Below are 21,288 nucleotides of genomic sequence, written 5' to 3'. Positions count from 1 at the left end.
TTGGAGCTCCCTGCGGAAAACCAGTGCCACTGGGATCCTGAGTCTCCTGGAGGCCCAGCGGGCTCACTCTCCTGCCCTACCCCAGCTGCAGAACTCAGGTTTTGTCCCCCAGACAGCAGCTGGGGTGACAGAGGAGCTTGGAGTCACCTGACCCTGGGTTTGACTTCAGATTGGGCAGTCCTCGTGAATCAGCCTAAGCCCCAGACCTTCAGTTTCAGCATCGTTTAAACGGGCCACAGCTCCTGAGCCAGGGCGCCTGTCCCCGGGCTCCCTCCAGCACAGGGCCCAGCAGGTGTGGCACTACCAGTCACTTCCGTTTCCCCTTCTCCATCAGCTGACTCTCCACCTCTCTTCCTGCCTCATCATATTTCCCCCATCCTTGCACACTCAGGGGCTTCCACACTGGCCCTTGCTCAGGGAAGTCTTCCTGTCTTGCCTAGGCAGTCCCCTCTGGAGTGCCCTTTCTCTGACACCAGCTTTAACGTACCTGCTCAAGTGCCACCCTGAAGATCCCAGCTCACCCTCTGTGTGACTCTGAGATCCCCTCCCTGCCAGTCCTCTGTGCCCCCATTACTTCCTAGTTTGTTTTATGGACCCCTGTGATGAAGCTGTATCTCCCCACTCACATCCTGGGCTCACGAGTACTAGCTCCTGTGCTTGGGACACAGCAGGTGCTCATTAAATGCTTATTGCTTAGAACTGAGGTGAACTACACTCTTGGAAGCCTCCGGTTCTTAGAGAACAGCTCTGGCCCTGCCTGTGGAAGTACGTCTCCAGCCCTGAGGGTCCCCAGATCTCCTGCTGGTGCCTCAGAGCAGCGATACCCCGTGGGGCTGGCAAGGGCCCAGCCTAGCACCCGAGGGCCACCCTGCCCTGGAGCCGTTCTGCCAGACCGCACGCTCCGCCTTCTGCAAACGGCCGTGGGGGCAGAGGCTTGGGTAAGTTCCCCTTCCGCTTCCTCCTGCCTCCTGTCCTGCTGCTGCTGCTCCTCATTCAGGACGCCTCTCCAGCTCTCCACACCCCGCGCGCCTGCAGAAACGCTGGGGCTCTGAGCTGTCACCACTACCAGCCCCCAGGCCTCGGACACCATGCAGGCCATCAAGTGTGTGGTGGTGGGAGATGGGTAGGTATCTGGCTGGACTTGCTCACAGCTCCCTCCGGGGGTAGCCCTGGGGCCCTCCCACCCTGGAGTCCCTGGGGAAGCCCCCTGCCTGCAGACAGAGGGGTCCCTAGGAGGCAGCCAGAGGAACTGCTCCCTTTTTCTCCCAGAGCCCAGAGGGAACCCCAGGAGTGGGCTGCACACAGCTTCACTCTCTACCCTACTCATCCCGGAAACTGCCTGGGTAAAAGACTGCGCTTAGGTGTACCTGGGGCCTCTCGCCTGCGCCCTGAGAGCTGGGGCTGGTCTCCTATGGGACTTTGGTCTCTAAATCTGTGGCTGCCGGTGGGGGGTGGGGCCCCAGGCTGACCTGGGCTCTAGTCCCTGACTTGCTTTGCTGTGCGGCCTTTTGCAAGTCACAGTGCCTCTCTGAACCAAAGCTTGGCCATCTGGGAAGAGGTCCATGCCCTCAGGGTTGACGTCGGGTCGCTTGAGCTATTTTGAGTGGTTGTCCTGCACGGATGTGCGCTCGGTAAAGCTTGCCTTCCAAGTCTCAGCCTGCCTGGCTGGGGAGGTGGTGTGGGGGATGTGGGTGAGGAGCAGAGGGGGAGGGGCGTGAGAAGCAGCGCTAGGGCAGGAGGAGGGCAGGGTGGGGGGGACTGTGGGGGACGGCCCAGGCTTGAACTGAAGGCCCTTCTCAGCGGTCAGATCTCTGTGACCTTAGCTTGTCATGTGCCCTTACAGGCCTCAGTTTCCTCATCTGTAAAATGACAGGTTTGATATCCCATCTCTTGGGCCTGCCAGCAACACTGCCTCAGGGTCCAACACAAAGGTACCTCCTGAAGTTTTCTGTAGGTCCATCCAACCCCAACATATTCCAGCATGTTCTAGCCGGCAGGCCTCTCGTCCAGGCCTCCCATCTTACAGAGGGGCAGCCTGAGGCCTTAAGAGACTTGACTTTCCTGTTCAAGGTGGGGTAGTGGTAGGGGGCTGGTTTATCATGGCAGTAGGGTGGGGATAGTGGGGGTGGGGGCTGGTTTATCAGGCAGCCTTTAGCTGATTGTGATACACGGCTCTGCCCGCCTGTCAAGTCCTGCTCACTTCTGCTTTGTATCTGATATGAGGAGGGGAGGGCGGAAGCCGCAACGTTCCAGTCACTCAGAGGTACCTTGCTGGCAGGCGGGGAGGTGGGAGGGGACGAGGAGAGAAAAGGGCGGGTGGCCCCCTTCAGAGCCAGAAGTGACGAAACCAAGTGGAGCAGGGGAAGGCCCAGGGCTACCTGTGGCCCCCGCCCCCTCCCAGCCCAGCAGATTCAGGGCGCAGACAGCACCAATCACGGCACTCACTACTAACTTAGTGCTTACTGTGTGCAGGCCCTGGGCTTCCTCATGCTCCTCTGTTTTATCCTCCCAACAACCCTCATATTAGGCCCGTCTTACAGATGGGAAAACTGTAGCTCAAAGAAGTTAAGTCATTTGCTTACGACCTCATGGGATTTGAGCCCTGGTCTCTCTGATTCCCGAACTCCAGGCTCTTACCTGCCACACCCTCTGGTGAGGTGGGAGGGGAAGGAGAGGGTCAGGCAGTCCCCTACATTTGGCGACTGCTCTGCTGTGCCAGGACTGTGCTTCAGTCTTTTACCGGCTTCATCTAATTTACATCTCTGGACTCATCTCATCCCTGTTTTCTGGACGGGGAAGCTGAGGCATTGGGAGGTTATGTGGCTTGCCTGAGAGCGCATTCCTGCTGGGTGGGTGATGAAGGATCTGGATCCCAGGGCCGTAATGGCAGAGCCCTAGTCAGGCTTTGGGAACCTCCTGGGGACCCGCTGCTCTTAATCCTCTGTTTCACATCAGAGTCACCTGGGAAAGCCTGTTACAAATTCCCAGATCCACGCCATACTCATGATTGAGAATCTCGGGTAGGACCCCAAAGTCTGTCCTTTAACAAACATCTCAGTGTGATAACGCTGATACAGAAATTCTCAGATGGGGACACTGAGACCCGCGGAGGTGGGGCTTGGGTCTCCCCTGAGGGCTGGGCTAAGGGACCGTGGAGGTCCTCAGAAAACCTCCCTAGGTCTCAGGCAGGGCCCCTGACTGCTGTCCTCTTGAACTTCCTGTCTTTCAGAGCCGTGGGCAAGACCTGCCTGCTCATCAGCTACACCACCAACGCCTTCCCTGGAGAGTACATCCCCACCGTGTGAGTTCTGCACGTGGGTGGGACGCTCGGAGGCTGGGGAGACATGCATGGACCACCAGGCCCACCCCCCTTTCAGGCACTTCCTGTGTGCCGGGCCTGTGTGGGCACTTGGGGGTCAGGCTCCAGCCAGTCTTGGGCCTGCTGATCCAGATGGGGAGGTAGCCACCTGTGCCAGGATGAGCACCCTGGGCTCCCAGAGCGGAGAGAGGCGCAGGAGGCAAGCTAGGGAGCGGGGCCTTCAGGCAGGGAGACATGGAGAGCTGGCCTGAGCAGAGCTGGGTGGAAGGGGACTGGGACAGAGTGGAGTGGGTGCAGGAGGAGGGCCTAAACATGGGGAGACTGGAGACGTCAGGGCACACACGTGTGCAGGGGGAGAGGACAGTGCCACTGGAGACCACTCAGGACCCACCCTTGTGTTGGATGTGGAGCAGGGCTGTCACTGATTTGCAGGTATGGCGGAGTATGTGGGGTGAACGGAAGCACCAGCTCCTCTCTCCTTGATGCTCGGCGGCCCCACTCCCTCACGACAGCCCCCCAGCTCTGCAGCACAGCACCCAAGGCTCTGCGTGGCCTTCTCCAACCTTCCCTTCTGGCTTCACCACCCAGTTCTTCACTTCTTGTTCTGCTTCTGGCCGCCTGGTCACCAAACACACCCTAGACATTTCTACTTCGGGATCTTTGCTCCAGCTCTTCCTTCTGCCTCGAGTGCTCTTCCTTCCCATGCCCATGCGTCTAAGTCCTCCAGGCCAGCTCCAGCATCCCTCCTCCAGAAAGCCTTTCTTACATAGCCTGAAGGGGTCTCTCACTCCCTAGACAGACTTCATCTGATCTTTTCCATGATCAAGAGTCTACAGAGGGCGGGGGGCCATCTCCAGTTCTTTAAGGGACTTAGGGTCTTACATGCAGTATAATCTACACATTATCTTAGAAATGATGTATATATTTTGAGTTGACCTGAATTGAACTTTATGGAGAGGCCCTAGGAGGATAGATCACAGCTATCATCTCTCAAGGGCCTACTGGGTGCCGGTGCCTGGAAATGTCACACGTGTGTGAACTCATCTGATGCTCGTGGGAGGAGTTGGGATTATTTTAGTCCCACAGTGTCTGTGGGGGGAGCTGAGGCTCACAGAAGCTAAGGGACTTGCCCCCCAGGGTCACCAGGTGGCTTAGGATCTCTCTATTTCTCCCTGGCACAAGGGGCCAGGCTCCAGTTGCCTCAGGGACCCCAGCCCAGGCAGGAGGATGGCAGCTAGGAGAGGGCAGAGGGCAGGAAACCTGGGAAAGCAATTTCTAGCCTGGTTCTGTTCCCAATTCCCCATCGGGGCACCAGTGCCCCCCTTCGCATCAACCTGTATCTGCCCACCCACCATCCAACACCAAACGTTTCTCAGCGCCTCCTAGTGCTGAGGATGGTGGGCTCTAGACGTGGCAGGGAGGCAGGTGCAGCATTAGGCCAACCAGCTGCTGCAGAAGGTCATTGTCACCAGGACTGTCGCTGGCACCACCTACTCTCCTGCCCCTGCCTGTCACAGATGGGCTGAAGGGCCTACTTGCTCAAAGACCTTAGACCCAACGCTTCCCCTTTCTGAGCCTCAGTTTCTCTTTCTTTAAGAAATAGGGCGGGGCTGGGAGGTGCCAAGTTCCCTGCCCATGCACCTTCCCTGTGCAGGGAGATAGGAGGTGAGTTCTCCGATGCAAGGTGGGGGGACCAGCAGAGGCCAAGGAAGGGCCAGGTGCTCTCAGCAACCCCTGGTGGCCCCGAGCAGATTCAGTGGTCCTAGACAACTTCACAGGACAGAGAGGATGGACCAGACAGGGCTTACCTTCCCAGGAGTCTGAGGAGCTAGGTCAGAGATCAGGGCCTGCTCCCAGGTGGGCCATCCAGGCAGGCTCAAGCGTCCCACGCAGGAGGCTCCTGCACTTCATTTAATGCTCGAGGCCCCCATCCCCAAATTCTTAATGTTTGAACGAGGGGCCCTTTGTTTTCATTTTGTGTTGGGCCCGGCCTGGTATGTAGCCAGACCTGCACCCCTCCCTCTTTGTCTTCCATACGGAGTCACTTGTCTCTGGACAAGCCCCTAGAGGGGCTCCTGCTTCAAAGCCTGCACTCCTGTGACAGAGAGGGGAAAATAAGCCACCCTGAGCCCTTGACACTGGAGGGTGGGGACAGTTGGAGAGAGTAGAGTTGGGGGAAACAGGCAGCCTGAGATCTCCGGCAGAGAGATAAAGGTCAGGAGTGCTCTGGGGCTCAGGGTGGCAGGGTTTGCTGGGGCCAGAGGCCTGTGCCACAAGAATCAGATCAGATAAGAGAGAGAGTGAGTTCCACTTACTGCCTAGGTTGGGGGATGAGAGCTCGAAGTCAAAGCCACGTCTCACAGATGGGGAGACTGAGGCCTGCTCTGTGGATGGTCAGGTGCTGGGCATTGGAGATACAAAGACGAGGTAGAAAGACCCTGCTATGGGGTGTTTGTGACCTAGAGGATCTCCCCCTTACCCTCTCCTTATGACCACTCTCAAAGGGAAGCCCAGGTGAGCTTTCAAATGCAAAAACTACATAGAGGAATACCTTGCTGAAATACCCCTCTCAAAACCCATTTCTTACCCACTCCATTTTGGTCCTTGGGGACCAGACAGGCCAGCCTCCCCCAGGCCTCTGCACCCGCCCCTTCCCATCACTCAGTTCCCTGCTGAAGCAGCCCATCTCTGACCCTGGTCTAAACAATCCCTCCCTCCACCCAGGCCTCCTCCATCCCTCCACACCCGCTGGATGGTCTCCGCTGCCCATCCTGATCTGACTTCTCCTGCTGGGATGGCAGCTCTGTGAGGACAGGGCCCTGGTCCGTCTAGTTCACTAGACTGGCTGCTAGAACAGAGTTGAGCACCTCGCTGGCGCTCTGTAGTGACTGGACCACCCTGGCTGGCAGAGAGGGCGTGTTCCAGTCTGCCCTGAGAGGGTGCTGGAACTCAGCCACCAGCAGGGAGCTCGGCTCTGTGGAACTTCTCTCTGGGAAGAACACAAGGAGTTAATTCGGGTCAGATGGGCCAGTATTAGGTTTTCACTTTCCTTTGTAAACTGGCAGTCCAGCCTGGATTCCCATAGACAGGATGGCGCCCAGCCTCCCTAGTGGAGATTCCAGGGTTCGGGCTCAGTTTTCCCACCTGGCCTCGCAATGCCCCCCTTGCCCCATACTCCTGCCACCAGGTGTGTTAATCCCTCCCTGTGTCAAGCTGGCTCAAGCCTGCTCACTGCTCCTACACAGCCTCTGTCCCCTCCCATCCCATCTGGGACACCCATGCCTCTGCACCTCCTCCAACCACCCGCCTCTCTCACTAGTGGCTCTGTCTCCCAGCTTCCCCTCTGACCCTTCTGCAAGATGTTCCCACCCAGTGGCCAAGAGAACCTTTTCCAAATGCAAAGCTGAGCATGTCACCGCCGCCTGGTGAAGGCCTTCGGTGGCTCCCTATTGTCCCGAGGACCGGGCCGCGAATGCTCACAGGGGTCCATGCCTCGCCTGACATATCAATGCTTCCTGTCCCCAAATCAGCAGCCATGCGTGCCCCGTGTTCTTTGTGTTCTGTGAGTCCACCTTCCTTTCCCTGGAGGCCTGGGTGGTGGTCAAGTGATGCGCAGGGCTGAGGGCCATTTCATCTGTCCCATGCCCTTCCTCCTCTCCATGGTGGAGGGCTACAGAGCCGAGTGTGTAGCCTAGGGGTGCAGAAAGGGGTCCACATAGACTCTGGGTAAAAGCATACCAGCTGTGTGACCGTGGGCAGGTTACTCTAGGGCTCTGAATCCCAGACACAATGTAGAATCCAGTTCCTGGGTCCACTGAATGATCTAAGTATAAAGGACCCGGAGCAGCATTTGGGACCCCTGGGTGCTCAGCAAGCATGGACCCCCTGCCCTCTGCACAGGTCTGGGTCAGCCCCATGTGCTGTGCTGTGCTTAGTTTCTGAGTCGTGTCCCACTCTTTGCAACCCCATGGACTATAGTCCACCAAGCTCCTCTGTCCATGGAATTATCCAGGCAAAAATACTGGAGTGGGTTGCCATGCCTTCCTCCAGGGCATTTTTCTGACCCAGGGATCGAACCCATGTCTCCTGCACTGTAGGTACATTCTTTACCGTCTGAGCCACCAGGGAAGCCCAAGAATACTGGAGTGGGTAGCCTTTCCCTTCTCCAGGGGATCTTCCCAACCCAGGGATGGAACCTACATCTCCCACATTGCAGGCAGATTCTTCAGCATCTGAGCCACTAGGGAGCCCCTGCACCTGAGCTCAAACTTCACTGAGCCTCCGGCCATGAACCCACAGTGATGCTTATACCACAGGCTTTTCTGAACTGGGTAACAGGATCTAGTCCTGGCTCTGCCACCAACTGACTGTGAGATCTTGGGCAAGTCCCTTCCTGTCTGTGAGCCTCAGTTTCCTCATTTGGAAGAAAAGAGTGAGGGTTGGCCACAGTGGTGGTGTATGTTCCGTTGGTCCCGGCTGCCTGCGGGTCTCTGGACTGGGGGACTCAGGGGTTGTGGATCACTGTCTCTGCAGGAATCCCTCAGGCTCTGGGGAGGGGCCAGTGAGGGGGCTGTTTCAGGATGAGGTTGCTCAGCTTCTCAGCATCTCCCCATGGGATGGCTTGAAAGTCCTCTCTGCCTGGATCCTCTTAGTGGCCCTAAAAGATGGGGCTTTTCTTTTTTCACAGTGAAGAAAGTGAGGCTCAGAGAAGCTGGGCTACTCACCCAGGGTCACACAGCCAGGACAAGGTTTCACAAGGAACTTTCTGCTCCCTTCCCACTCTGGGGGCTGGGGGCTGTCCCCAGGCAAATCCACCCTCCTATGGAGCATTAGTCTACTCTCTCTCACTCACAAATGAGTGCTCAGAAGGAGACCAGATCAAATCCCAGCTCCTGTGCTCCTGAGCTGGCTGACTTTGGATAAGTTATTTGACTTCTTGGAGCCTTGATTTCCTCAACTGTCTAAAGAGAATAATTTGAGGTTCTTTTGCCTTGGGTCACATGGGACTTCAAAACCTAAGGTATGAAGGTCCCTAGCCCTCTGCCTGGCCCCAGAGCAAGTGCTTAGTCCTGTGACAGGTCCTACAAATCAGCTCTTTCCCCATCACCGTGGCCCCTGAGATCCTAGAGCTGGTTCAGAGAAGATAGATATCCTTGGCTCAAGGAATCTTGGGGGAATTTTTGGTGTCAGAATTTCAGACTAGACATTAGAGGAGATAAAGTCCTTATATCCTAAGCTCACCCCAAAGGAGTTTTTCTGGCCGAAGCCAAAGAAAACACAGGGACTTCTTTTCCCATCACGCCCTGCGGTGTCTCCCTGAATAGTGCCTTTGGCCTGAAATCCCACAGCGGTAATGGGTGGTACCCAGAGCAGACACAGGGCAACTGTTGCTGTTGTCATTTAGCCGCTCAGTCGTGTCTGACTCTTTTGAGACCCCATGGACTGTAGCCCGCCAGGCTCCTCTGTGCACGGGATTTCCCGGGCAAGAATACTGGAATGCGTTGCCATTTCCTTCTCCAGGAGATCCTCCCAAACCAGTGACTGAACCTCGGTCTGCTGCACTGGCAGGATTCTTTACCGCTGAGCCACTAGGTGCCAAATGCGATGCTGGCCTCAGGGCAGCAAGGAGCAAGCCAAGCCTGATGCCTTTGGGTGCTGAGTTCACCACAGATTACTGAGTAGGGGTGGGGTGGGGGCCCCGACCTGGCTGGGGCTCAGGGAAGGCTTCCTGGAGGAGGTGACCTTGAGATGGGGCTGGAAAGAGGATGAGTAAGAGTCAGACTGGCACCTGGAAAGAAGAGGAGGAAGCCAGGGGAAGAGCATTTGCAGGAACTTTCCAGGCAGGAGGGAGCAGGGCCATCTGAGGAAATGAAGGCTGGACAAGAACAGGGTATTAAAAGCATCAAGTGGCCCACAATTTGGTGGAGGGTGCCTGTCACAAGACAAATGTCTTTGAGTTGCTCTGAAGCACTAGGGCTTCTGCAGCCTGTCACTGAGCAATGTTCTTGGAGGACTTCATGGAGGAGGTGGCTTCCCAAGTGCTTTGGTTCAGTTTAACTCTGTTCTACCTGCACTTACTAGGTGCCAGTCCTGAGATTTCAGAGATAAAGAGACACGGACCCTGCCCCCATGGAGCCCCAGCTACATGGCAGGAGAGACACATTAATGCCAGCTCATAGTCTAGGCAAAGCAGCTGCCTGAGGGAGGGGATGACAAAATCTTTCCAGGTGGGGGACAAGGAAAGAGGTGGCCGGGATGTTTCCCCACAGAGGAGGAACTGCCTGGGCAGGGCTTCGAAGCATGAATGGGAGACGGAGTGCTGAGGGCACAGAGGAGTATTCCCAAGAGAGACACGGGCAGACAGGGGTACAGGCTGGAGAGCACGGTGGACCGTGCGGCCTGGGAGTGAGGAAACACCTTCGACAAGGAGAGGGTGGGAGGGCATTCCAGGCAGGGGGAGCACAGCGTGAACAGACTCAAGGAGGCAGGAAGCCTGAGTCTTGCCAGAAACGGAAACGGCTTGGCTGATGTGTGAAGGGAGACAAGCTGGAGGAGCCTGAGGTCTCAGTGGGCCAGGTCAGGGGACAGGAAGCAGGACCTGTGTGGGCGACCTCAATGCAGAGAGAGAGGTGGTGGTCCCTTGCCCTCAGGGAGGCTGCGGAAGCAGCTGTGGCATGGGGTAGTGAACGCTGGACCTGGAATCAGAACTGGCTTCACACCTGGTTGGGTCACTTGCTCACTGGCTGTGTGGCTAGGGTCAGTCAGTCTATCTCTCTGATCCCAGTTTCTTTTTGCACAGCATTAGAGACCAGCTGCTGCCTCTCAGGAATGTGTGTAGCAAGAAATACTATTGAACTGAACCTTTAAAAAAATCTGGAAGCTCGTGTGATTGTCCCAGAGGCCTGTCTGGCGTTGGCAGGGAGTCTAGCATGTGCATAGCCTTCAGCACGTGCCTTTCCAGTGTGTGCCAACGGCATTTCCTGAAATCTCCGGTGACTGGCAGCTTTTGGGGTGGGCTGGAAGGCCAGGGAATTAATACCCCAGGATATCCCTCTGCCAATGGGAGGTGGAGAAGGTGGATAAATACCCCAGCTCTCTGCCTCCTCAGGGGGATGCCCTGAGCTCAGAGGTCCCAGCAAGATGGAGTCCCAGTTCCACCTGCCCCCCAGTAACACCTCAATAGCTTCTGCCCCCTCCCTTGGCTCCTGGGATCACTTCCCAAGTAAACTTTCATCTCAGGGTTTGCTTCTGGGGGGACCCAAGCTAAGATGGAAATGAGCATTCATTCAACAAATAATGGGTACCCGCAGGACTTCCCTGAGGGTCCAGTGATAAAGGCTTTGCCTTCCAATGCAGGGGGTGCAGGTTCGATCACTGGTTGGGGAACTAAGATCCCATAAACCTCTAGGCCAAAAAATACACAGTATAAGACAGAAGCAATACTGTTAACAAATTCAATAAAGACTTTAAAAATGGTCCACATAAAAAAATTACTTAAAAAAAATTGGTTGACCAGCTGCAGCGTTCAGCCTCAGAGGAGGGTAAAGATTATTCTGATTGTGCCTTTGAGAGAATGTTACACAGTCTCGAAAAATCATCTCTTCAAAGGATGTGTGCTGTCTGCTGTGCTTAGTCGCTCAGTCGTGTCCAGCTCTTTGTCACCCCATAGACTGTAGCCCGCCAGGCTCCTCTGTCCATGGGATTCTCCAGGCAAGGACACCAGAGTGGGTTGCCATGCCCTGGTCCAGGGGATCTTCCCAATCCAGGGATGGAACCCAGGTCTCCTGAATTGCAGGCAGATTTTTTACCAGCTGAGCCGTGAGGAAAGTCCAAGAGTACTGGAGTGGGCAGTTTATCCCTTCTCCAGGGGATCTTCCCGACCCAGAAGGGATAGACAGGGCAGAAAAAGAGTAGAGACAATGTTTTCTTCTTTATGCTCTCCTGTGTTTAGCATTCTTTTAATATAATGGATTGGCATTAAAAAATTAAAAATTAACCCCAACTGCAGGGCGAAGTGTGACTTGGGTCCCATTGTAGCCCCTCTCTGGGTCTTGGCCTCTGTCATGGAACCAGGGACTGCAAGTCCGCGGACTCTGGGGCTGGAGATGGACCCTCTGTCTTGTTCCCACAGGTTTGACAACTATTCAGCCAATGTGATGGTGGACAGCAAGCCTGTGAACCTGGGGCTGTGGGACACGGCTGGGCAGGAGGACTATGACCGGCTTCGGCCACTCTCCTACCCGCAGACGGTACATTGCCCCACCCTCCTCGTGGTCCTGGCCTTCACGTCCCTGTTTCCTCCGCCTGGAGTGCCAGCTCGGCCTGGTGAACCCTGACCCTCCCCTTGAGGCCCAGCTCAAGGAGTCCCCGCCCTCCATTCGGCTCTGTCTGTCTTCACTGTGCCTTCCCGTCCTCCCGTGGGCTCTGGCTCCACCTCGTGCCCAGTGGATGGGGCAGGCAGACCCTGGACAGGGATCCAAAGAAAGCTCGGGATGATCAGCCTCCGGGGGGTGTGGCGGGGGGCCGGGAGACAAGGGCACAGCGGCAGGTGGCTCTGTGGCTTCTGGGCTCTCCCTCCAGGGTGGCAGAGAAAGGGCTGGGACCCGCAAACCGACAGAGGGGTAGTAAGATCACGGACTCTGGAATTCCAGAAGGCACACCCTTTAATCCTTGTAAACCTCACTTTCCCTGTCTGTAGAATGGGGTAGCAATGGCATCGCTACAGCATGATGTGAGGATTACCCACTTGGAAGAAACCCTGGCCTTTAGGAAGTGTCGGATAAACAAGCAGCAGCCTGCTGTACAGAAGGGAAGCCCTGCTATGCCAGATCCTAAAAGCCCAGCATCCCCGGGGCTGCTCCAGCCCTCAGTAGCTGCCTAGGTGTGGAGGGCCCAGGTTGGACGCCTCCAGGCCTCCCCTCACCAGTAACCTTTGCTTGATTCCCCAGGACGTCTTCCTCATCTGCTTCTCCCTTGTCAGCCCAGCCTCCTATGAGAACGTCCGGGCCAAGGTGAGTGGGATGGAGCAGGACCTTAGGGGTTAGGGCAGGCGACCCTGAAGAGGGGAGCATGGCAGGGAGGGACTGGAGACTGTGGCCTGCCTCTGGGCAGCAGAGGATGTGGGCAGAGAGGGTTCCCAGTGCCAACCATGGCTGGTGGGCGGGGATGGGGGAACTCGGGTCTCAGAGACATTTGGAATAGTTAACTTTACTCTCTGACCTTGCCCTCTCCTTTCCACACACCCTCATGCCCCCTTCTTCTCCTCTCCCAACTTGGTGCCCCTCATCTCTTCCAACTCCTTGCATGACCTCCTGCCCCTGCCCGCTGGCCCAGTGGTTCCCCGAGGTGCGACATCACTGTCCGAGCACACCAATCATCCTGGTAGGCACCAAGCTGGACCTGAGGGACGACAAGGACACCATCGAGAAGCTGAAGGAGAAGAAGCTGGCACCCATCACCTACCCGCAGGGCCTGGCACTGGCCAAGGAGATTGGTAGGGGGCTCGGCTCAGAGAGGGGAACTCTGACACAGCCTTGTGGTGATTGCGAACATAGCCTCCAGGGCCAGACTGCATTCCAACCCTGGCTGTGCCAAGTACTAGCTGTGTGGCCCAGGACGAGTCACTTAGCCTCTCTGCCTGTGTTTCCTTATCAGTGAAATGTGGCAATAGAAGTCGTTCTGAGTGGCTAGGAGAATTCAGTGAATTCACACCCGTGAAGCCTCCAGAGAAGCACCAAGCGCTCTGTGTTGATCACTGTTGGTACTAGTGCAATCCATAAGCAGATTCTGACATGACAGACAGAGCAGGGTTGGAGTGGGCTGTGCTGTGGTTTCTCAGAGGAGGAGCAGTCAACTCAAGCTGGGGTTTTCTGGGAAGGCTTCCTGGAGGGGTTGTTTCAGCTTGGATTTGAAGAGTGATGCCTTCCCTTCTGCCTCCTTCTCACCCCCCGTTCCCCACCCTCCTGGTTTCTCAGCCCAACTCCTCTTTGCTTCCCGGTCACTGGGCCAGAGAAGTGAAGTGACTTCTCAGGGTCCCACAGCTGGTAGGTGGCAGAAGCAGGATTTGAACACAGAACCGCAAGGCACTGGCGTGGGGCCCTCCTCGTGGTGGCCCAGGGCTGTCTGCACCGGCTATGACTGGTGTGTCTGGCCTCTTCCATGGTGTCCAGTTCTGCTGTCTTTCAGGCCCTGACCTGCCTGCCACCTGGAGACAGGGCACTTGCCCAAGAGCCTGGGACCACCAGCAGGCTTTGGCCACTATGAGTTGCAATCCAGCTACCCAGGGCTCTCTGGGTCACCCAGGGTTTGGCCCCTGAACTGGTGGGGCCTCCTCCAGCCCCTCCCTCCCTCAACCCTAACCCTCTTCCTTCCGCCGGAACTGGGAGGGCCCTGGGGACTCACATCTCTCCACAGGAAGAGAAACCGCAGCCTCCACCTCCCCTTTCTCATGACTTGCTCAGAGACATGGCCATCTTTCCTAGGGGGCCTCTGCTGCCGCTTAAACACTGGGTCCTACTTCCCATCCTGGGGGCTCTGACTCCCAGGCTCTCTGGTCTTTCCTCAGGGATACTGGGGATTGACCCTGCCTTCTCTTCTTTCTGATCAGCCTGCCCCCCGGATTCCTTCCACTCAAGACAGTGCCTCTGAGCCGGAGACCCTTTCCATTTTAAAGCAGAGGCTTTGGGATAAGATGGGGCCTGGAAACCTGGATTCTGGCACTGTCTGTGTGACCTCGGACCAGGGGCTCCCCTCCTCTGGACCTCAGTTTTTCCATCTGTACAAGCCAGCCTGCACACTCCTTAAAGGTCCTTTCTCTGCCAGAAGGAGATGACTTGGGGGTCCTGCCTTGGCCTCTAGCTGATTTTTCTTGGAGCTGATCCCAGATGGGGTAGAGGCAGTGACTTATGACTTTGGACTTGCCTCGGAGTGGCCCAGGCCAAGGGGGAGGCCTGAGGAGCCTCTGCCCCAGTGGCGGCCTCTGCCCACCAGTCCAGTGTGTTGACTTGTGGTGCAGCTGCCAATTCCAGCTGCCATGGGTTGAGCCCTTCCTGGGTGCTGGGCCTGTGCATTCTCCTGCTTCATCATCATAGCAACTATGAAGGAGGAACTCTCATCACCCCACTTTACAGAGGATGAAACTGAGGCTCAGGTAGAAGTCAAGAGCTCAAGGTCACCCAGCTGGGATGTGGCAGAGCTAAGACTGGAACCCGGGCTGCGTGGCTCCCTCAGTCATAATCAAGGTGGGAGACTGGGGTGCAGAGCAAGGCCAGGCCCCCAGTCAGGACTCTTTCTCTGGATACTCCTAGCCAAGAAGTAGGAGGGTGGCAGGTGCCAGGGAGGACACAGTTGGTGGGTGTGAAAGGAAGAAGTGGACATTGGCCACAGTCCCTCACAGTCCCTTGAAAGGAGACAGTGGCCAAATGCCCAGGGAGACTCTTCTGGGCACAGAAGTTTACGTGAGACTCCCAGACCTAAGTCCTGGTGTTTTGTGCCTGCCAGCCTGGCCCTGGGACCACTGCCCATGCTCCCTGCTGGGACAATGCTCCCATATGCAAGGGTGATGGGAGAGTCCCAAGTGTGGGTTTAGACAAATGACATCCTCTCTGAGCTTCAGTGTCCTTGTTCCTGCCCCATCCTTTCTTTCCCTCATCCCGGGTTGCCCCTCCTGAGATCCTGGCTCCCCTCTCCAAGCTGTGTGTCTCTGGGCCTGGGGCATCCCCTCTCTGGGCCCGTTTCCTCACCCAGGAAGTGGGGACTCACAGAATTTCTTCACAGGGTTGTCGGAAATACCCAGCTCAGCGCCTAGCAGGGAGCAGGTGCCGATCAGTGTCATTCTGCTTCCTCCTCGCAGAGGAGTGGGCTCTAGGGAGGAGGCAAATTTCCATGCTCTCGCCCCTCTCCTCCTCTGGTTCCTAAAATTGGCCCCCGGGCTTCTCTCAGGGAGAACTTGTCAATTGCTCACTTCAGGGAGACAGCTTGGGTTGTTGTGAACAGAGAAACTCACACAGGTTCCTTCCAGAAGGTCATGAACACTGCCCCGGGCGTGGGGCTCAGCCTGCCTTCCTCACTGTGCCCTGGGCTCCAGCCCTGAGTGGCCACATGGGAGAAGGACAGTCCCCTCACAGGTGAACAAGGCTCCCCATTTCTCATTCCTCTTGCTGAGAGTTCTCAGCAGCCCCTAGGGGACGGGAAATGTCTAGTGTGTGACTTTGGACTAGTGACTTTTCTGAGCCTCAGCTTTCTCATCTGTAAAATGGGGTGATCTGAAGGACCAGTTCGATGATATTTGGAAGGTCCTGGTGAGCAGCCCATGGGTTCTTCAGGCCTCCTACGGGAAGGTGGAGGCAGGAATGTGGCAGTCTTCTGAAAGAAAGTGAAGTGCTGAGAGATTTGGTCACTGTAGCTTGAGCTCCTTTCTTCCCAGGAAGGTATCAAAATTCCTGCCACCTTCCACAACTTATGGGCTTATGTGTTCGAGAGAGACACAAACCTGCTGTCGTGGGTCTTAACCTTTTCCCCTGAGTAAAGTTCCTCCTTTCAGATATGAGGAAACTGAGGCACAGAGCGGGTAAATGTGTGAGGAACACAGCCCAGGGGGCCCCCATAGCCTGGTGCGGTTGTATGACTTAGGAGGGGGTTTTGCGCAGCCCTGACCTAGGCCTCTGTTCTCTTGCTGCCCTGACCCAGACTCAGTGAAATACCTGGAGTGTTCGGCCCTCACCCAGCGAGGCCTGAAAACTGTCTTTGATGAGGCGATCCGAGCCGTCCTGTGCCCGCAGCCCACACGGCCACAGAAGCGCCCCTGCAGCATCCTCTAGTGGTAAGAGTCCCACCCACATGGCTTCACGACACTCCCTCCCCGCCTTCTCCTCTCCCCACACACAGCAGGCCGTGGCTGGGAGGGAGGCGTTCAGCCACTGCTTAGTAGCCCTAGGTTTCACCAGGAGCAGCATTTAGGCCAGGACAGAAGGGGGACCATTGAAGGGGCCTCAGCTGGTTCATTTGCCTGAGCTGGGCCTGCTCTGTGAGCCCAGTTCCCAGAAGGAGGGTTCAAAGTATCAGAAAAAATGCCAGGTAACAGGAGCCAAGCGCGGTGTCACTGAGCTCCCAATGTGCGGTCCCTGCAAGAGGGCGGAGAGGACCAGGGTGAAGAGATACTTCAGCTCCTGTCCTTCGGGAGAGCCCAGTTGAGCCAGGAGACCCGACACTCACATATAGGGTAGAGGCAGGGCAGACTAGCTCCGAGGCTATTAGGGCAGAAGAGGAATGGGTGGGGGTGGGAGGCGCCCACAAGGATAGAGAGGACTTGGCCAACCTTGAGCACAAGCTGGGAGCTGGACTGAGCTGGGAGCCAGGAGAGTTGGGAGCAGGCTGTGGATTCTGCTTGGCCCCAAGTTCTCACCCCCTGTTTGTCTTCCTTCCAGGATGCACCCAGCCTTCCCAGCCAGATGGTTCTGACTCTCCAAGGGCCCCACCCAATGCCCAGTGGCCCCCTGGCTGGCCATGCTGTTCCCTTCCTGTGGCGTTTCTTAGCAAGATGGCTGCAGAGCTTGGTTGACTGTCTTCTCTGTGCTGAAGGTCCCCCTGGGGGCCCAAAGAGTGTAAATTTGTAGGTGCTGCGCCCCCATCCCCTCATGCTCCAGCCTTCTCAAGGGCCAAAAGGAGGTCCCAGCACCCAGTAAGCCACCCCTGCGTTGCTGCGGTCAGATGCTACACATGGCGTCATCTACCCCGTTACTCTTCCCTTCACCCCCAACGCCTGAATCCCCTCTGCGAACTTCAGGCCAGATGGTTGCTGGCCACCACTTATATACCTTCAGAGATGGATCTCTCCTTCCCTTCTGGGGCAGTGGTATACTCCAGTACTGATGGTCTTGCTTATTGAGACTTCTTCTGAGGAGTTAAATTAAGTGTCTCAGAAGGTTTGTTCCTCTCTGGTCTTAGTCCTCCTTTGGGGACAACATACATTCAGATTTTCTAAATCTCTGTGAGTACCTGCCCAGTCAACCAAAAAAGAGGGTCCTGCTGACTCCTGCCATCTCTCAAGTCTTTCTCCTCCACTCACAGGACCCTGAGCTGCATTTATCTGTGAGAGTCTTAAAACTTTCATACCTTGCCAGTCAGGACTTTTGCCATTGCAAATAGAAACCCTGCTTAAGCAGAAAATAAATTTATTGATTCGAGATTGGAAATATCATGACTTCAGGTGCAGCTTGATCAAGGGGGCTCAAATGAAGTCATCAGGGCTCACTTTCCTATACTTTCCGCTGTCTGGTTCATTCTTAGGCACAGTGACTCTCAGGGCTTCACCCTTCCAGTTTCAAGTTCAGCAAAAAAGAGCAAGTGTCTGCCCCAGGCAAAGTTCTGATTAAGGTTTACTCTGATTGGTCCAGCTTAGATCTTCCCCCTTTCAACCAATCACATTTGTCAGGAGAATCCTGTGCTCTGATTGGCCAAACCTAGACCACTTGACAAGCTAGAGCAAGGAGAGTAGGCCTCCGTTTCAAAACCGCACCCACTAGAGTGGAGGTGGGGGGATTTGGTTCTCAAAAGGAGGCTGAGAGCCTTGTCAGAATTTGGGAATATGGGTGTCGAGCAGCCAGAAACCCCAGTCTCCAATATTGGCAGTCCCAGGAAAGTGTCCACACAGTGTCAGGAACCAGTGCCGGTCCCAGCAGGCACTAAGCACAGGGAAGTTTAAGAGAGGCTGCTGTCAGGATTAACAAGGCTCATCCCTAAAGCGCCACTGACGGGTATGGAGCCAATCTCCCCTCAGTGTTTGCTGATTCACGAATGCCAGACTTTCCAGTCCTGTGGATGATCCTGCTTCTATTTATCTGAGCTTCATCCATCCATTCAACACAAGTTTACCAAGCACCTACTCTGTTCCAGGCACTGTTGTGTGGCCCTGCAATTCACTCGAGTTATTGCCCTCAGGGGCTGACAGTCTAGAGAAGCTAAAATAAAGGATTTTTACAAAGAGATATGAGACACTGTCCTGACAACCCAGAAGTCTCTCAATTTGCAGCCAGTGAAATGCTTTGAATTTCCATTTCTGGCTCCCCCAGGGCTCCTGGCCACTTCCACTGCCCCGAGACCTGAAGTTCTGATGCAAGATCTCACCTCACTGTCCTTCCCTCTTGAAAGCCCCACCATCTAGAAAGGGATGGGATGTAGGCAGGGAAGCCCCATGTCCTTTCTCAGTTTCAGCTCAGACAAGGTTGTCATGTTTTTAAAGCTGCCTCTCTTCTGAAACAACCTCAAAAACCATTAACACTGTTACCTCACCCCACCCCCAGCACACACAACACAAACACAGATATGCGTGGGTCAGAACCCACACTCTAAGAGGTCCAAGGTTTAGAAGCCATAAGAAGGCTTTTCCCAGCAGGCCAGAGTCGAGAAGAACCTCTTTCTCTTCCCTGCCCTTCCGGGGCCTTGGGATAAATCCAGGACCATCTTAGTGGCCGCAAGCCTGGCCACACCCTGCCTTCCTCTCTCCTGTGCTCACACCTCCTCTGCCGGGTACCTCTTCTACCAAGCCTACCCCAGTGAATATAGTCCTTGTTTTATACCAGTAATAAAGTCAGGAAATAAATACTCTCACCATTGTGTGGTTTCACCTAGCACATATGATTTCATTTAATTCTCCTGGTAGCCTTCCAATGTAGTACTAGCAACTCTGTTTTGCAAAGAAGTAAACAGAGACATAGGAGTTAGGGTTTCAGTTCACTAAGGCAGACACTACTTTTCAACCCACTACCACCACTTGCATCCTCCTCGCTAATAGAATCCTAGCTGTGTTCAGAACAGCAATGTATCTAGCCCTAGACAAAAATACTTGTTCCCAGCCTGCTTCGCAGCTGGAGTTCCAAGTTCATACAGTTCCAGCCAATAAGACATAAAACGAAAGTAACTGGAGAGGCAGCCTGTGTGAAAGTTTTGATTTTTCTCCATAAAAAAAATGATAGAACCAACCAACACTGCCCTGTGTCCTGGCTCCTTCTCTAGTGAATTCTGATGAGATGTCTGGAGCTGCAGCAGCCACCTTATGAACCTGAAACCACAAACAGAAAAATACAACCTAACATTCTAAGAATGGAGAAGCAGAAAGATAAAAAAGCCTGGATCCCTCAAAACTTTGGTCAGCAGTTGAGCTACTGCCATTGGCTGCCTTGTTAAGGGAACAGAGCAAAAATGAAACCACTTATTTGTTTATGCTGCTGTTGGTCACGCCTTCTATTACTATTAGCTTGAGGTCTTAGGACTCCTAGCTCTATGCTCCTTCCTCTGTATCATTGTGTCCAGAACTTGCTGGACATTGGGTGAATCGCTTGTTTCTGCTTTGCAAATTGGCTGAGGACCGGAAGGCCTTCAGAAAGGAAAGAGAAACCTTGAGGAAAGTCAGTGAAGAATTTTGAAATAGGAAGAACTGTTAGTTATGGGCAAGAGCTGACAACATGGTGATGTTCACTCATTTGACAGCAGCCACTCCCAAGTATCCTGCTACTGTCAGGCTTGGACTGGGTATCAGGGATCGGCCCCTTGCAATGAAATCATCACCTGATGGGCAGGAGAGCACCTGCCAGATAAGCCTACTTCATTTGGGGCTCTCTGTCTTGGAGTCTGGCTTATCCTTGTGTCTTCTTCTAAAACAGAGGCCAGGGGCCCCCTTGGCTTTTCCCATTCTGTGCTCCTAGCATTCACTGGTTACCAAGACTGGAAAATTCAGCTTCCCAATATCTGTTAAACCTACCCTGTCATCTGGCCCATCATCGCTTCCTGCTCTAGGCCTTGCAATCATCCCCTGGACAGTAGTTATGTCTTCTCACAAGCTTTCCTGCCAGCACTCTCCCTGCCTTGTCTAACCTCCAGCAGGCATCCTGGGAGATCATCTTCATTTACAAATGTAATTATGCCACTCAGAATCCTCGATGTAGGGTTACCATGATCCTAGCAAGTACCTGACATCTAGTGGATGCTGGATAAGCCTCTGTTGTTTATATAAATGAACAAGCAGACAAAAAAAATGGACTTTAAAGGAGAGAGAGACCCAATCCTTCTAGTGTCCCAGCTGAGCCCAGCCTTCCAGCACCCTCATTAAGGCATCAGTCATGTGTGGGAGCCATCTCGGATGTCTGCCCAGTTGAGTCCCCAGATGACTGCCACCCCAGCCAACATCCTGTGGAACAGAAGAGCCAGACGACGGAGCCCAGCCATCTCACAGGATCATGAGAGATAACATGATTGTAAACTGAAACAATGCCTCTTCTGGGGCCAAAATTCCTGCTGACTCTTCCTTTGATCTCTTAACTCTCCTCCCTACCCTCTTAACTCCTCCACTGCCCAATAAATAGTCACCACTGGGGCCAATCGACGTCATCTAGGTAGGCCTCATGAGATGTGGGAGGCAGGGCAGAGTAGGCTGCAGGGAGTGAAACAGAGATCTAGGATAGTTCTAGAAGACTTTGGAAGGCTTTGAGAAAGTGAAATGATGAGCAGTCATCCATGTAGTCTGAAGTTCAGTTCAATTCAGTTCCCATATGCTAACAATACACTCTGTGCCAAGTGCTGGGAGCTGGAGGGGCCAAAAGGGGTGAGACCCAGCCGCTTGCTCCCCAGAGGCTCAGAAGACAGACGTGTAACTCAACATCTGCCACGGGGTTTGATCAACATACCACAAAAGTGCATTCAACAGAAAAAGGAAGAGACCTTGGTTTCAAGGTGCCAGGTAGAGATGCTTCCACCCCCTCACCCCTGGCCAAAAGCAGCCTGACAACAAGGAGAACATGAAACAGAAACACAAAACTCTCATCTTCAAAGAAACCAGGAGACACCTGTGGCCCCAAACCGCAGCACATAAGCATGAAGAGCAGATGCAGGGGTGGTAAATGATTTAACAGAGCCCAGGAAAGACAAATCTAAGTGCCTGCTCTTCCATGGCGGAGTGGGGTAGGGGGGGTTGAAGA

General features: G+C 54.8%; 1 protein-coding gene across 1 annotated transcript; it reads left to right on the top strand.

Annotated features, from left to right (window-relative positions):
• RAC2 (ras-related C3 botulinum toxin substrate 2 (rho family, small GTP binding protein Rac2)) lies at window positions 877-18,925 on the top strand. The gene is made up of 7 exons (XM_005680676.3): window positions 877-1,123; window positions 3,230-3,301; window positions 11,451-11,568; window positions 12,268-12,330; window positions 12,653-12,812; window positions 16,007-16,139; window positions 16,744-18,925. Exons 1-6 carry the CDS (start codon window positions 1,089-1,091, stop codon window positions 16,135-16,137), a joined length of 579 nt encoding a protein of 192 aa, XP_005680733.1. The 5' UTR covers window positions 877-1,088; the 3' UTR covers window positions 16,138-16,139; window positions 16,744-18,925.

This window comes from Capra hircus, chromosome 5, assembly GCF_001704415.2.
Source record: "Capra hircus breed San Clemente chromosome 5, ASM170441v1, whole genome shotgun sequence".
Lineage (NCBI taxonomy): Eukaryota > Metazoa > Chordata > Mammalia > Artiodactyla > Bovidae > Capra > Capra hircus.
The sequence above is the reverse complement of the archived record's forward strand: the minus strand, read 5'-3'. Positions and strand labels throughout refer to the sequence as shown.